The following is a 17,078-nucleotide window of genomic DNA, read 5'->3' as shown; positions in this document are numbered from 1 at the left end:
TTAAAGGACTTGATTTTATGCTTTATAAGCCTACATTTCAAACTGAAATGGAAAGAATCAATGCACAGCCTAATCTGTAAATCTTTAACTTAGGTACAGTGTTGTCAAATCTGAGGATCTTCATTTCAAGCAATCCTATATCAGTAGACAACTCTATATAAACCAGACAGCACTTTCCAATGTTATATGCAGCTCCTGCAGTTTTCAGTACTACTGGTCAGCCAGTAATTATTGAAGACAAGTTTATAAAACCTGAAAGGCTGGAAATACAACTGTCCCAGCTTGTTAGACATTTAAGACATAATCACTGTCCTCTTTAACATCTAAGTCATTAATTCTATACTTTATTCAGCATTTGGAAAGGCTTAGCTGACTGCTTCCAAGCTCATCATTCAGGCTCTGGGAAAAGGAAGGTGAGATCGTGGGAAAAATGCAATATGAAAAAACACTGGAATGAATCTGTGGTAGTTAGAAGTTCATGACTATCACTGCCCTGCACATCAGAGCCACTCAAAGTCTCCTGGGGAATGACTTGCAGAGACACAGCTTTGCTTCATAATAAATATATATCTATACACACACAAATACACATGTGCAAGCACACAGTTAGGGGCTTCACATTATTATGAAATACAGCCAAGGCAATTACTTTAAGAAAAATAATGGCATATTCACCAGTAAAGTAACAGTTTCAAGAGGTTCTAGAGAATGAACCAAAGCTCTTATTGTTATAGAACTATTGACTCCAGATTTGAAAAAGTGACCTCAAGTGAGCAATGATGCACTTAGCTTGAAACTTGCAGCTGCTGTATTTCACTCTAAATTGAACTGCCAATCCACAGTGCAATCTTTTTCTACTATAATCTTACATCTTTGGGGCAGGTATACAAAATAATACTATATACAGGCTGCATTAATCCAAGTTAGACTAAATTCTGCTGGAAATGGAAAATATATCTGCATTACTGAATTTAAGAATCCCTGTGGGTATTTATATGGGAGTAGTGCTTTTTAAATTTTTTAAGGGCACTTAGTGACAACTACATATTGTAATTTTTCCTGCAAATAATTCTTAAGCATGCAAGTGACTAACAGCACTGGCCCCATTAAAAGCATTTAGGTATTTATTAGCCTATAGACCCACATAACAGATATTCTATACCACACACACACACAGAGTGATCAGAGCCTGCATTCTTGCCATAATAGAAGCAGCTGCCAATGTAGCATGATTTATAATATCACCAATGTCAATGGTTTGCAAACATAAATAATTGATACAAGTTGTGAAATACTTACATTCACTTTTCCACTAAGTCTTCTTCCCTATAATCAAGTTATTTTCCAGGACAGTTTAATCTTCTTACTAAATAAAAGAAGGCAACAATTAAAAATATATTCATACACATTAAGCTATGTTCAATCACATTACATTTATGAAGTTTAACATATTGATTTAAGATCATCTATGGTGTAATAAAAACTTGTAATTTGTTTATATATAGTCAGTTTTATTACATTTTAAACACAACTTTATCACACTATAACTTTCCATCCTGAAGCTAAATGGGGCAATGTTCTGTATTTCAATAGCTGCTCAGATAATAAATCAGATGGGCAGTTGCTCACAGATGTACAACTAATTACTGAAGAACTGAGAGCTAAACTGATGTATGACCCAAAAGAAAGCATTACAGATGGGTTACTGTATGACTTGGTACTCCTCTAGCCAGGGCTTGAACATGCTCTGACCACTGGCAGTACTTGGCTCCTCCCCTGACCAAACATTTAAGAATGGAAGAGAAGCAACGTCTGTCCCTTTAGGGAAGGGTAAAATACCATCAGATATTTTTAACATCATTATATATGCTGAAAAGCGATAAAAGGGGTTCATGTAGATTGTTCATGTAGATTGTAAATGAGAAGATGACAACTGTCTTCAAAAAAAATATCCCAGGCAATAGACATAGTGAGTGCTGTATGCCTTGACCTGTTCCTTACACAGTTACTTCTCCGTTGCTTTTAGCAAAGCACGCAATGCACAATCAAACAGTTTGCAGCACAAGCCAACACATGTACTAAAAGGCCACCACATGGCAGTTCCCAGGTAAGAGACCCTGAACACCTGGCAAAGTCCACCACCTTCTTTCCAAAGCCATCTCATCTCAACTGAACATGACTTTGAAACTCACATAACACTGGCTTTCAGGCAAGTAAGATACAAACATCAGCATGACTTTTATTTTCCCTTCATGTTTCTTGAGGCTGCCCAGTCCTAAACCAAACTTATTTTGCTAATGTTCCATGGTATTTAATTGCCTGTGTTCATACCCTATATCTGGGTCTTTGCAGGGAAAAGCTGTACGAGGGAACAATCCTCACTGGGTACAGGATGAACACGGATGCTCAGCAGAACTGTGAGATGAGGCATATGGGAGAAGAGCTGGGTGAGACATTTAGGCCACAGCTGCATGATACAGCCTAACTGGAGAGTGTTAGCATTGGACTGAGGAAAGTCATAGGAGGGAAGTGTAGTAAAGCAGCCAAGCCAAGTGACAAACAGACAAAAAAATTAATCTGTAGGACCAAGGTAAAGGGCAGATTTCTTTCTATGTCTTACCAACAACAGGAAAAACAGATCTGGAGCAATTTAAACATGTAAAGAAAAAGAAACTTCAGAAGTAAAAGGAAGTACAAAGGAATGTGAACCATTATCATCCTGTCAACAGCCAAGAAGGAAGGAGGTGGAGGCAGTCAGCAAGAAAACAAGACTTGATCCTGCTGAGAAGTTTGCTTTATATATCCATGTTTACTCTTTCCTTAAGTGCATTTTTGCAAGCATTGCCGAACAGTAATTTAGGCACGTCTTGCACAGTTGGTTCACCTCCCAGCTTTGCAGATGCCAGAACTGAAGTGCATGGAAATTAGTATTTGGCTGAGCCTGAAAAAGTAATCAAATACTGTCACCCTTAACTGTTATGTCCAGCCAACTACACCCCCAATAATAAAGGCATTAATAAAGGTATTTCCTTTGCTAAAAATATCAGAAATGTATTTATTGAGAAAACTGGTTCAGCCATAACCCAGGACCTGGCACAGAGTCATCTAACTACTTATGTGGCAGTTCTCACATGGATACACCAGGCATTTCAGTCTGTAGTTCAGCTGTGCCAGAGAATCATGCTACCAAATTGTATTCAATTTTCTGTGTTACAAAATTGGAAGCCTTTTTTGTAAGAGGCTTGGGACACAAGCCAGAAAGCTCGCTTACTGTCTCCCTGTGTATTCAGACTGAGTCATCAGATTTTCCAGGTTTCTCCATTCAAATGGCACACTGCTTTGGATGGACACAGGTGGTACCATCTGCCACAAGGCTTTTTTGGTTTGTTTGGTTTTGTTTCTTCCTTCTCTACCTCCTGCTCATAGTACAACAGCTCTTTTTCAGTATCTTACACTGGATCTGGTCTCCATGGTATGGATTTGGCCAGCTGGCCAGTCAGAATGGACTGTTTGAACTAAAGGAACTTCATCTTACTAGCACAGGTCTTCTAACAGCCGGAGGCAGTTACAGACTGACCTGAAGCAAAAAGTACTTGGACAGAACAGAGAAATTTTTCTTTAAAGAGGACAGAAGCCATGAGCACAACAGAGCAAGCGGGTAGGGGGATGGTCACATAAACTTCAGTCTAACAAGGCTAATCCTCCTGTTTCTTTTCTCCACTGGCTTGACAGAAAAAGTCCTGCCATGGATTAAGAACCAATCTTCCCTGAACTGGTTTTTGGAGAGGACTCCCTCTCACCTCCATAACCCACAGAGTTAGAGGCTAGCAAGAGATTAGACTACTTTTAGCTCTTACCCTGTCTCAATCTGAACTACCTTAATTGCTCCCACCTTTCACATGAGACAATTTCTGCCTTTCAAATCAACATACATCTTTAAGGGGAAAGGATGAAGACCACCTCGTATGGTCAATGACCCAGCAGAAACAGGACAATGGTGACCAACCTCTCCATCCTGCAAGTGCCCTCTCCCTCGTGAGGCAGCTGCAACTCTGTATCCAGGGTCAAGATCTCAGATACCATCATTTCAAACAGATGGTAAATTCAGGCTGATTGGTTGTGTCCAAGCACAAAATTTTGCAAGCAGGTAACATGCTGCTCTGGCACTGCAACTGCCAGGGAGATAATGGCTTTTGAAAGCAGCAAGGAACAAAGTGTGACACTTGTTCTGCAGTGCCTAAAGCTGATGCTGCTGTAAGTACAAGTAAGAACATATTGAGTTCTTTGTTCTTTTGGTTGTTTTTTTTTTTTTTTAATGTTTGCTTCTAGAGCTAAAAACAGATCATAAACCACTTTTCTTTGAGGAAGGATTTTGTTTGTTTGTTAAAAAGGGCAAGCCCTGGGTCAGGGATCGAAAGTTGTGTTATCCGGTTCCCAGACACAAACCTTATTCCCCTGAGCCTTCAGCTATATGTAACATATGGAGCAGATACTTTTCATATAGACTTTTACACGCCCATGGAGCTTTTATCCGGCTGTTGAGCTAACAAGCACAGTGCCCTTGATAGGATGGAGCACATAGGATAAAACTACATACTGCTTTTTGAGCTTAATTTTGAGAATGGATTTTCACATTTCAGTGTTGGTAATGTGACATTACAGCACTGAGACCATGCCCATATGGAAACAGGATATAGAATTTAATATTAAAAACTTTAGGGTGGTATCAGATATCAACCTAATACTCTAAACATTGCAGTGTATTTACATCTCTAATTAACTCAGTATCACCAATATCTTGCCAATGCATTATCTTCCCTCACCTTCAATTCTCTAGCTTACATGACCCTTGGTCATGTCTAGTCTGCCCTCTCCACCTCCTTGACCACAGACACCAGATGTCACTTCTAGCACATGAGCTCCTGAATTTTATTATTGACTTTCTTTCTCCTCTGCTTGGCTTACTGCTATTCTCTTGGCTGGCTCGAGACAGCACTTTTTCAGAATGTGAGGACACCAACTTTTTTTTCTGAAATCTCTCCCTTTCTCTTGAGAGCAAATGGAGCCAAGGCCAGTCATCATGACACACCACTTCCATGCAAGGAGCCTATTTGTGCAACCTGGTGGTCTCCCAGCAATGCAAGATGTTCCCCACATCTTGAGCATCACCTAGCACAGGGCACAGGCGACAGACCAGCATTACACAGCAGAACAATGTTTTCTCTTAGATTTCCAGGAATTCGACATAGTCCTGGCACAGCCAAATTTTTAAATTGCCCAGTGTCCTGGTTTAATCCAGGACACAGTTAATTTTATTGCAGTGATTTTACCTAATTTTAGTTATGAAGGGACAGATATTGGAGCTGTGTGGGTATTTCTAGGATACCATCCACATAATCACTGGAGTGAGCAGGGGCAAGGGGATGGGAGTTGGAAATGAGGGACTCTTATTCTAGGGAGAAAAGTGTGGCTTTGGGTCACATAAAAGATTGTCAGATTGGCCATTGTTCATTTTCTCAGGGTTGTACCGCCTCAGGTTGGTTGGTGAGCATTTATTTCCATGTAAATCACCCTCTTTTTGTATATGTCTGCTATTAATATAGTTGCTCTGTTTGTTTTTGTATCTCATTGCTGTTTCCAGTAAATTGTTTCTTATCTCAACCCGTAATTTTCCCCTTTTTATGTCTCCAAGTCTCAACTCCTCCCCTGGAGCAAGAAGGGGAAAGAAAGCATGAGGAAGTGAGTGGTTGGTTTGTGAAGAGTCTTGGGGGTATCTTATCTGGGGAGCACTGTTCCATTTCTAAACCATGACACCCAGAATTCAAAACTAGCCAAAGATTACAAGTTCAATTTTCCCTTCATTTTCCTAGTCCTTCGAAGTCCTAAAACAGCATTACTGTTTCCCTCTGTTCTCAGTTCTCATACAGTCCTCTTTTTCTTTGATCCTTTGGCCTCTGTGGGACAGGGAAGAGAAGAGGCAAAGAAACATGTGAAAATGAAGCCAACTGCACTCTGTGTTTTTGCTGACCCTAAAAACCAATATAAGCACAGACCAGTTAGACTAGTTCACATTCACCAGCAGTTTTCAAAGCACTGAAGTAGCCCAATAATTTCAAAATATCAGTAAGCATTTCACTGACAAGAATTATTAGGAATCCTGTGTTATTCTGGTGCTATGTAGACTTGCAGGTAGCTCTGTGCTTGCCATGAAATATTCTACAGCTGCTGCTTTGGTTCAAAACAACTGCAGCAACACCAACCATACCTTCTTCACAACACAATTGCAAACTACTAACTGAAGAACACAAAAATTCACCGAAATTGTTCTACAACCATTACTGTTCAATCAGGGTAAATGGTGCAACATCCAAGAACACTGCTCCAGAGCCTTACACCTCAAAAAAAAAGAAAATCAGTATCTGTTGCATTACATTCTCCCTTTCATCTTCATGTCACTGAAGGCATTCCACAGGCAGTTTTACTTCTGACAGCACTGATTTTCAATCAGTCTGCTCCTGCCTGGATTTGAAATAGGATACTACAAGAAATTGGATCCTGGTAGCCTCAGACATGCCCAGACTTGCACAGGAAGTTAAACAAAAAGAAAAAGAAGTGTTTTCTTTTAAACACAGGGTGCTAGTAAAACCGATTTTAAAGTGCCACTTCATTTTTCTGAACAGGGAGTAATATATTACCTCTATAAAATCTTTTATACTAAGTTCTTGAAATTCTTTATGCAATGTCATTGGTGCTCACCTCACCTTAAAAATATATATTTTTATAGTCAACCAAAGTGATACAAACCACCAAAGTAAATAAGATTACTTTAAAATTGGCTTCACTGCCAATACTAATCCTACATATATCTGCCAAGGTAGGGCCCAGTCCTGCAGTCTCCTTCATCATGTACTCAGTACTCACACAAGAATTTGAAGGTTTGCTTCTTGAATTACAGAATGCAGCCTGCCTTATTGGAAAAAGAAGCAGGAACGACAGTGTGAGTGTGAAAAAGGAGAGGAAAAAGTGTGAATTGTAGGAAGGTAAAAAGGAGCAAAGAATGTTAAATGGGGAATGAGGCACGGGTAACAGAGAATAAGAGACATAAGGAGAGAGCAGAAATAATGGTGTGGAAAACAAGAGGAAAGGCATAAAAGAATGAAAAGCTTATCCTGAGCACTGTATGGCTTTAAATGCATTTGTATGACATTGAACAGAGAAGAAAGTACAGGAAGAAGTGGAGAGATGAGAATTTTATTTTTCATTTTATTTAAAAAGTAAAAATCACCCAAAGTTCACTCCTTTCAGTTCATCCTGAACTGAGATGTCCATTCCTCTGAAGTGGGGTATGAAAGGATGTAAGGACTACTGGCATGGTGAGCCAGGCAAGCCTCACCTAAGACCACCTGGATGGATCAGTGAAGTTTCCAGTGTCTTCTTTGATAGTGACTGATTTTTCCTATGATACCCCATTGCACTGCAAATTTCATTCTTTTGTTTGTTTCTAAAAGTGGAAAAAGGAACCACTACAGAGCCTGGTTGGAAGCTTGAGTGAAATTTCATCATCTCCACTGAGAAATGCATAAAAATCACAACCTTCTCATTAATACGACAGTGGCCTGGCTGTGCCTCTTGCTGAACAGATCAGAAAGCATCACAGCAATCCAATGTTAAAACACCAGGAATGTCTCATTTGTCCATCAAATCCGATGAGCAAGGTGAATCTCAGCCTAATTACAAGCAATATAAGAACACTTTCCTCCTTCAAATCAGACAGAAGGGCTCTTCTCATCTTCAGTGCCTCTCAGAGAATCAGCCTGATTCCCTCCATACTCTCCCTTGCTTTCTCTGTGACCTGTCCTCCTAATCTGTAATTCTCCAGAGCTGGGAATCAGACCCCTGCCTCAATTCCCCTCATCTGATTTGTCTTAGCAAGCCAGGACAGCCTGCACCCCCAAAGAGCCCATACACCCTGACACTGCTCACTTAAGAGAAAAACAATCAAAAAACCCCCAAACACCCCTCCATCCCAACCCAAAAAAGCACAACAATCTAGCAGAGCAGGTTAAAACTTGGTCTCTTCCTTGTGAGCCTAATCTACCTGCTGCTGCTGGGTGCGGACATTCCCCTGGGTGTAGCTGCTCTTCTGGTGGCTGAACCCCTCTTCTGCAAATATTTCCCTGGTATTTCTAGGCTGGGGAAGGGTACAGGCTACTGTTTCTAGTTCACTAGGAAAGATACATATGCTGGCACTTTTTTAAAAAGGAAACCAGTCCGAACAGCGATAGGAGCTGGCTCGGGCAGACACTGTCCTATCTTGCGGAGCAAGTCACGGCAGGGTCTGTAATCACCGGCTCTGCAAACACCGATTTCCCCCTCCACAGGACCTTAACTTGCCCTGTGCTCCGGAGCAGAGGACATCTGAAAGCACTGACAGGGAACGGCTGGGCAAAACCCCAGCTGGTCTCTGTGTTCAACCAACTTCAGGTTTTCCCTTACTAGCAACCAGCTTTATTAATTTCCTTGTTTGGTTTTTTGTATGTTGTTTTTTGTTGTTGTTTGTTATTTCTTGTTAATTTGTTTTGTTGGTTTTTTTGTTTGTTTCTTTTTTAAAATGTGTGTGTGTGGGGGGTGTTGTTTGTTTTTGGGTTTTTTTTCCCCGTTAAACTTTTGTCTTTCCTGCTTACATGGGGCATCAGCTACAGGAATAAGTGCTTGTTCAGTTCAAGCACTTTTTATTTCCACCAGCAGAGCAAACCACATTTGGATGCACACGAAGGGAAAGGCAATATTTATAAAGGAAGTTCCCACACTTCCTCTTCAAACAAATCACTTCTGGCTGGTTTTGCAATTACAGACCTACCATAAAAAGGGCGTGGAGGAATAAAAAAACATTGGGTATACTATTTCCTTTTAAAGTCACTCGCTTCTGAAAATCAAGCTTCCAGAGAGGATGGAGTTAAGCACTCAGGACAAACTGTCAAGTTTTCAGTAACTAATTTACTCTTCCTGTAGGCCTGGAGGAAATCCACAGCTGCCACAAATATTCTTTGCTCACTTCAATACCACTTGTGAAATGGGTTTTAATGGCCAAGCAGAGCCATCCAAACCGCAGATGTACTTAGAACCCCTGGAGCTGGCTCCACAGAGGGCTGGGAGGTGCCCTGTGCCCTACCTGGGGACAGGTGCCGTGGTACAGGGTGGCAGCGATGCCGGGACACCTCAGCCTCATCCTTGGCACAGCGCACAGTGCTGCTGCTGACTCCCTGCTCGCTGGGAGGGCTCTAACAGAGCAAGTGCAGCAGGCAATGGATGGACAGGGAGCCAGGAGCCTCCTGCAGCCAGGGCTGGCAGCTGCCTATGCTGTCAGTGGGCAGCGCACACCAGTGCAGGGCCGTGCAGGGCAGTGCTGTGTCCATCTGGAAGTGTTTGCTCTCGCCCAGAGTCCATCCCACGCCCTGCTCCCTGGGTTATAAAGCTCTGCCACCCCACATCCACTTGTTTGTACTGCTACAGTGTTAAAAACCCCTTCATCCATGGGCAAACTGTATTTGACAAGCTAATTTCCCTCCACATGGAGTGGCTGAAGTCTGCAGCACCAGTATAGGAAGTAAAGATTTTTCTCACAATTCACAATAAATCAGCTTCCTATTTGAACTGACATACTTCAATGTCTACAGCGAGTCAAACTACTAGTCTACCCAAAAGGTTGGTAGTCCCCTGGTATTGAAATCTGTATTAGATCCATATCCAAAGGAAAAGTAAAGTCTTCCCGAAACTCTTATCCAAAGCGTGGGAGGATAGAAAATAAGATCAGCATACTTTGCTGAAAATAGTTCTTGAGATAAAAGATATGATTGCTCTGGCACTAACCTCCCTCCTCCTTCTCTCCCCTCCTCAGTCAGTGAGGTACAAATGCCTTAGGAAACTCCCTGTCCCTACCACACACTTTTTTCATGTTTAATCTTAGGTTAGAACACAATTGGATTTGGACTTGATTAACCTCTCATGCAAAACAATTCCCACACCTTTGAGTTACTAATTTCATTTGATAACAGCTTCAGAAAACTAGCTCCATATTTTTGAAGTTAAATCACTGCCAAATTCTGTTTTCCGGTGCCAGCTGCTCAGAACAAGGCTAAAAAACTTTCCAAAACAATTGTATTTAAATTATTAATTAATATCACTTGGAATACTATTACTAAAATCAATTAGTTTATACAAAAGTATCTACAAACCTAAAACATAGTAGTAGTAAAAGATTCTTCAGTTGATAAATAATTAATACAGCTTTTCATTTGTTTCACCTCATATGGCAAGTAGCACAAAAGGAAAGTCATTAATGCAAGTGGATCACAAAGGTAACAGCAGCAATCATTACACATTTATAGCCACTAAACTGTTTCAGCAAACTGTTTAAGTGAAAAGGACCAAAAATACTCCTGCAATATCAGATCCAGAACAAACTAAAATACAGTTTTGACCATCTGGATGAAACAACAAAGGAAAAAAAAAGCAGAGCTGCCTCCTCAGCTTGTTTGCTGTAGGTAAGCAGGAGGATCTGTCATCAGCTGTAAGAAGTTATCCTCTGAAACCTCTGCCCTCAGACCTGCAAGATTCATGAAAGTGACTTCCCATTTCTGGAAGCAAAACACCATGGTTCGGCCAATTACCTCCACATTTTTACCATGAAGGCATGAGATTTTATACCCACACACATACTGTTTCCTCTCAGGCACCAAAAGAAGCATTTTTCTAGTATGACATGCTCCAGGTTTCTTGGCAAAGCACAACTCCTTAAAAAAAAGTGAGTTTTGGTAAACAGTGTGCAGATTTCCTGGGGATTACCAGAACTACATACCTCTTGCTAAAATATGCTCCAGTGACATGAGATGATGTCAACAGAAGAACAGCATAAATCATTAATTGCTGCAAAACTAAAATCTTAGCATGTGTTAATTTACAACATTCCATAACTTGATTATTGGGGTAGGAATCAGCAAGTAGTTGCCATTATGCCAGTGGTCTGACACTACTCCGCTTTTATCCTGCTTAACCATTTATCTCCAGATAAACCCTTCCACCATCTAAAAAAAAGTTGGATTTGTACATGTTTGTTTATATTTTCAAAATCTCCAGAGAAATGTCAGAGATTAAAAAACTATCTCAGTGGGAGAACATTCATTGCCGTTCAAATGTTGAATTACAGCAGGGCACTAAGACATGAAGTAGGTGTTTGATCAAAGAGCTTCCCCCATGCTCTGTTAACAGCTCTTCTGTGTGAGGCAACAACGGGGATCTTTTCACACTGTGCAAGCACTGACTTTGCAACATTTTTGCTCCAAGCAGGAGGCTCACCTGCTTCCCTCAATACACAACATACCTTCTCCTTCCTCATTACATTACTCTTGCTGCCCTTTTTTTGTGCTTTTCCCCATAGCCTCCTTTATGTCCCATCCACTGAAAACAGAGCCAGCAACATTAGACTTGAACTTCCTACCTCCTGACATAGGCAGACTCAAAAATCTAGACAAAACAAGCTGTCCCATTTCTGCATTATCTGTGTGTGCACTGATTTCAGAATCTAAACTCCTGCTCACGAATGAGAAATATGTGGCTTCCTTCATGATAAACGATGCAAATTTCTCCAAACAAAGTTTAGCCAGCTGTGAGGCAAAGCCTGCCTTACCTTGCCTGGGACTGCCTTGTACATGGAAAAAAATTCCATGAGACTCATCTTCACCTGCCTCTTTGGGTAATGGAAATGAACGATTTTCCATTCTGTGAATGACCTGCTCTCCTTGCATCACCTCTCCTTACTGGGTCAAAACTTTTACACTCCTCCTAATTCCATGCCTGCAACCACTATGCACTGCCAACAACCCGTTAGCACATACTTCTCATACCTTTCGAACAGATGGTAGTGTGGGGATGAATTACACTTGGTTTCACAGTCAGCCCAATCCCAGGCACAGTGTCATCACCACAGACAAAAGAGCCCACACATCTGCTTCCTTCGGCCATAAAGGTTTGCTCCAGCTTTGCACCGTTAAAGTACTTAATGGACAAGACTATGGCTTAAATATTCCCCAGAACAGGAAGACTTTTTAAGAAGCAGCACTACCTCACACCAGTTAAAGGGAAAAATGATCTTTTGGCAGAGAAATGCCCTCTATTCTGCTGGGTTTGGGCCCCTGTGGCCACAGAGCTGCATGGAGGATGTGTGAACTGAAAGTGATGTTAGGAAGGCAATGCCGTGGTTTTACTGGCATGAAACCTATTTTGCACCCTGTGCCAAAAGAGCTCCTGACATATTATGGTCTGGAATTCATGCATACCTGCATTATGCCTATGGCCAGTTTTGATTTCTGAGTCTCAGCATAGCCAAGAAACTAGAAACAAATTGTTTTGACTCTACTAACAGTGTGTAACAGTGAAATGCAGTCCTGGGTGAACGCGATGGTTTTCCCCCTCTGTAAGGAAGTTGCAGTTTTTCTCAGTATTTCATCTCTGTAGAAATATTGTGCTAAGAAACCATTTGCACTGCAGGACTCAAAGCACCCCATGGCAAAGCTGTCTCTAATTGGCATGCCTATCTGCCCATCTCACCCAACAAAAGAAAGCATTAATCCACATCTTCAAGAATTCAATAGTCATTTAAGCAGAAGGTCAGGTACCTAATGGGCTGTCAAGTTCAGGCTGTCTATCCCTCCGTCTTCCTGGCTCCCCAAGTTCCCAAGCCTTGACTGAGGGTCCTCAGGAGCTGGGTACTCTGTTTTCCTGCCAGAGCACTAGGGAGGCTAGAGCACAGGTGACTGCTTTGCAAATTTAAGTTGGGATGACATATTCTGGCTTCATTGAAAGAGAGAGGGGGGGAAAAAAGCAGCCAGGAAAAGGTACACAGCAAGGCCTGAGAAATATACTAAGGATGCTGTTTGTCCTGTATTACTGGCACACCTCAATAGAACATGAATATACAGCCAGCATCGGGCTTTTTGATACGGACCTTATTATGACTACTGCAGTATTAGGATACCTCACAGCAAGGATAAGTGTGTGTAAACACTGTGTGGCATCAAGTAGAATTAAATATTATATAGAATATATATATATACACACACTACTATATATGTATATAATATAAACTAGTATGCTTAGTAGTACTAAAGGTAGAGAACATGATTGTACACATTTCCCAGGTCTTTTTCAGTGCCATGAGTTATGGAGTGAGCTTGAAGACTACAGTCTGGAATGCAGAAACATTGCTACAGCTCCCAGAAATTTCCAGGAGGTACGCAAAGAGGAAGGAGCCCCTTCCAGATTCGCTGGGACACAGCCCACTGCACATACTTGCTTTTGAACAGCCTCATAAAACCAAAACATTTTTTTCCAAACAGATCACAGGTCACGTAAGCTTCCCAAGGGATATATTGGTTACAGATGTTTTCATGTAATAAAATATTCCACTCAACTGCAGTATTTCTAACTGATAATGCTAAAACTAAATTACCCTTGTCTAATGGTTATGTCCCCAATGTACTCCTTACCATGGTAAACACTGGCTCATTTGTTACCATTTAGCCACATATTTTTTTTTTTAATATGAGCATGCTACTAAGATAATGTATTTCAAGTTTGCAAGAACTACTTCAACTTTTCAATAATATATACTTAAAATGCACTCTTTTCTTGCATATTTCCAGAATAAATTATACCTCTAAGTTTCAGCATTATCATATAAATTTCCATTTAAAAGTTATCTCATTCTTTAAACGTGAGTGGGTCTAATAATTTTCCAAGATTTAATTCTTGAACTTGAAATATTTAAGAAAAATAACTCAATTGTCTGAATGGTATAATACTAATAACGAAACATTCAATTTGATATCCTCCTGGCAGAGTTGTTGGGAAAGGTCATTGTGAAGGTATCCCCAAAATGATTAAGTAGTTCAAAATATTAAAAAAAAAAGAGAGAAGGAGATAATTGTCTCTATTTAAAATATGCTTACAAGATAGCTCTAACAAGGATGGAAGGAAAGAAAAAAAAGAAGGAAGAAAAAAAATTTTGGAAAGGGAACTTAAGTAGTCTTTGACAATAACAGGGAGCAAACAATAAAAGGGAACTTAAGTAGTCTTTGACAATAACAGGGAGCTTCCCAAACAAGGGAAGCTCATGCAGTTGTATGGGACTACATCTCTATGAAAACTACCACCTCAGCATTTTGTGGAAGATTAGATCATTAGGCTTGAGATATTCATTCATTGCTCTCCTTTTGGATCATCAAGATCCTTATGCTTAGATTTCAAATACAGAGATTAAGAGCAATGGAACAAAGTGACTCTTGATGTCCTATAACTGTTCTATGTAGCCACTTCACAGACAAAGTCAACCTAATCTAAATACATTTCAGTAAGACTGGAAACAGCAGGGGCAGAGTATCCTCTGTGGAGGGAGACATAAGCCACTTAGCACTACTGGCATTATATCAAAAATAGAACCTGTCTATTTTTAAGAAAACGTGGGAGTTAGTAAAAATTGGAAGTAGGCTGTCTAGACTTGATTAAAGAAAAAGAATTCCTCAAGCTTCACAATGCCATGATCCAGGTATTCACTGCTTTAATGCTAATGTTCTGTGTTTGGTAAAATATTGTGTCATTTCTGAGCTAAATGTAGTCCCCAACCTTGATAAGCAATTTTTGCCGTTATCTAGCTTGGTAAAGAAAAACATCACTTTGTACTGTTGCAGTGGTCAGAAGCATGCTTTAATGATGTACTATAGGGGGGAAATACAGGAGCATGTCCCTGTACTCCTCCATCCCAACTGAAAGGATAGTTCAATCTGCAGCAAATCACTTGAAGAAAATGTTCATTCAGATTGATGGAGATGCTTTTTAAACACAAGGTAGCTGAACCTGACTATAGTGTTTGGAAGACGAGGTCTTTGTTTTGGTTCCGAGCAACATGCCAAGAAAACTTTACTCACATGACATTTTTACCATAGTCCTGCTTATCTGCCTATCACTCTACTTCTCATCATCATATTTGATTAACTGTGAATTTATTCTGAAGCTGATGGAGTAATTAAGATTGCTCCATGTACAGGAGGCAACAATGGTTCTCTGATGGCTCTGGCATTTGGGAGGGAGGTTATGCAGCACATGAAATGCAAAGTAACAGCTCTGTTCTGTAGCTCAAGATAACATTCAGGATAGGAACAAAGCAATGCTTTGTGACAAGTCACTTGGTTTCTGAAAAAAGTACAATCCAGTTTTTCTAAGCAGATCCTCTCACACAGAAAACAGAAGCCTGATCTGACGACACTTGAATTTTTTAACTGATTTAACAGTTTTTAGGGTGGTATGACTAAACAGAAGTAAGAACAGTGATTTTTGTGCAGCAGGGACTTGAAAACACATGAGTCTTGGGAACTTAAATACTCCTTTCCTCTTCCCTTAATGAGCCTTTAGCATGGTAATCCGGTCTAAGGTGAAAGGGATTAGCTTTCTGGAATCAAAATCACCTGGATGCAGAAGTGGAGCTGATCTGCCAGCACTGCCCCCAGGAGCTGCGTTCCTGTTGAGCAGCAGGACGCTGCCCATCGAGCACTGGCTACCACAATACCTTCCATGAGCTCCCCTTTTCCCTTTTTTGCTGGCTGCCACAAAAAGACCTCAGCTAGCTGGCATTACTCCCTGGGCAGAAAATCTGTATTTATTTTAGTGCATGAATAATGTGAATAGCAGGAAAGAGCACGAATGAAACAACCTAGAAGCTCATCGATAACAGGGGATGTGAGCAAAACAAAACTCTTGAGAGGTTCTGCAACTCCTGACTCACATATGAATATAGAGCTTGAAGGATGAAAAGTTATTATTTTAAATCCATTTTTTGGTATACTTTGTGATATCTTTTTCTTGCCCTAGTTGTTAAGGACAGCACCCAGAATGCATAGCTAAGATGTGAAATAGTGTCATTTGTCTGTTGCTCATCTTCCTCCCTTCCCCAGCCCCTTTACCTATGCAGCCAATACCATACTCTACATCACACACTGGCTCCCCTGAATTTTTTAGTTTTCAAATAAATGCCCAATTAACTCACCTTTTACTTTAAAACATTGTATGCAGCAAAATACTCCAATTAAAATTGGAATGTCTATTAATTGAAGCCCAAAGATTCTGTTAAGGCAAGTTTCAGAAATCCTAAAAATAGAAATGCATTCATAATTTTTCCCTCATTTTAATTAGGCTTTTTTTTTTTTTTTCCTGGCTTGAATTTAAATATCCCTCTGCAGTATCTTCAGCTGCATTGCAGTAGTAGGAACCCTGCACACAACACAAGAGCCACAAGATGAAACATGACTTGCCTTTTCCATTCTTTCTCTGAATGAGAAGTGTGAAATGGAGGCATACATCCCACAGAACAGAAGTATTGCAGTTAAATAGAAGAAGCTTCAGAGAATGAGTCTCCCAGAACCAAATGAAACTTCTACTTGATTTGCGTATAGACAGATCTTGATCCTTCTCTAATCTATAGTCTTAAGTGATGTGGAAGAAAACAGCACTGTGGCAGTCAGGGTGAAGGTGATATAACTAATGGTGTAGCAGCCAGACTAAGGGCAGGTCAGCTCAAAGTGAGCTGAAAAATACGCTCTGTGTAGCTCTTTGAATGACATTACTTATAGTAGTCACAGAATGCAAGGTCATGCTTCTTCAAACACAGGTTAAACTTGTAAGGTGGTGAACTAATCTGGAAAGCAGTGACTTGAAGGATGACTTCAGGGCAGCGGTGAGCCGCAGCTAAAACTCTAACAGGGATGCAGTGGCCAAGATGATGAATGAGATCTTTCAATACCTGAGCTAGGGGAAGACAGAAAGCAGAAAATATCATTGTAGCACTTCAGAGGAGCAGTACTAGGAACAGACAAGGTTGAGGTTATCCAGGTCAACTGGGTAGTAAGCAAAACAATGCTAAGTAGCAGTCACAGATCTCCGCCTGCTTTGCCTATGCTGGAGCCGAGCTTCCTCCTGCTACTGCAGTCCTGGCCTTCCAGTCCTGGCTGCAGTCTTCATCTTCCTTCCCT

The 17,078-nt window shown here is 40.7% G+C and overlaps 1 protein-coding gene across 3 annotated transcripts in view; it reads right to left on the bottom strand.

The window, feature by feature from the left end:
- The window catches only part of LOC131572816 (plexin-B2-like), a 255,163-nt gene that overhangs the window by 120,135 nt on the left and 117,950 nt on the right, over nt 1-17,078 (bottom strand). For 2 of the 3 annotated variants that reach the window (XM_058826193.1, XM_058826194.1), the window contains exon 4: nt 1,300-1,366. The exons of the other annotated variant lie outside the window; for it this stretch is intronic. In XM_058826193.1, the coding sequence (XP_058682176.1) occupies nt 1,300-1,301 (2 nt within the window). In that variant the 5' untranslated portion in view covers nt 1,302-1,366. The remainder of the gene's footprint in view (nt 1-1,299; nt 1,367-17,078) is intronic. 3 annotated transcript variants of the gene reach the window in all.

The sequence above is a fragment of the Poecile atricapillus genome, chromosome Z (assembly GCF_030490865.1).
Source record: "Poecile atricapillus isolate bPoeAtr1 chromosome Z, bPoeAtr1.hap1, whole genome shotgun sequence".
NCBI classification, from domain to species: domain Eukaryota; kingdom Metazoa; phylum Chordata; class Aves; order Passeriformes; family Paridae; genus Poecile; species Poecile atricapillus.
The sequence above is the reverse complement of the archived record's forward strand: the minus strand, read 5'-3'. Positions and strand labels throughout refer to the sequence as shown.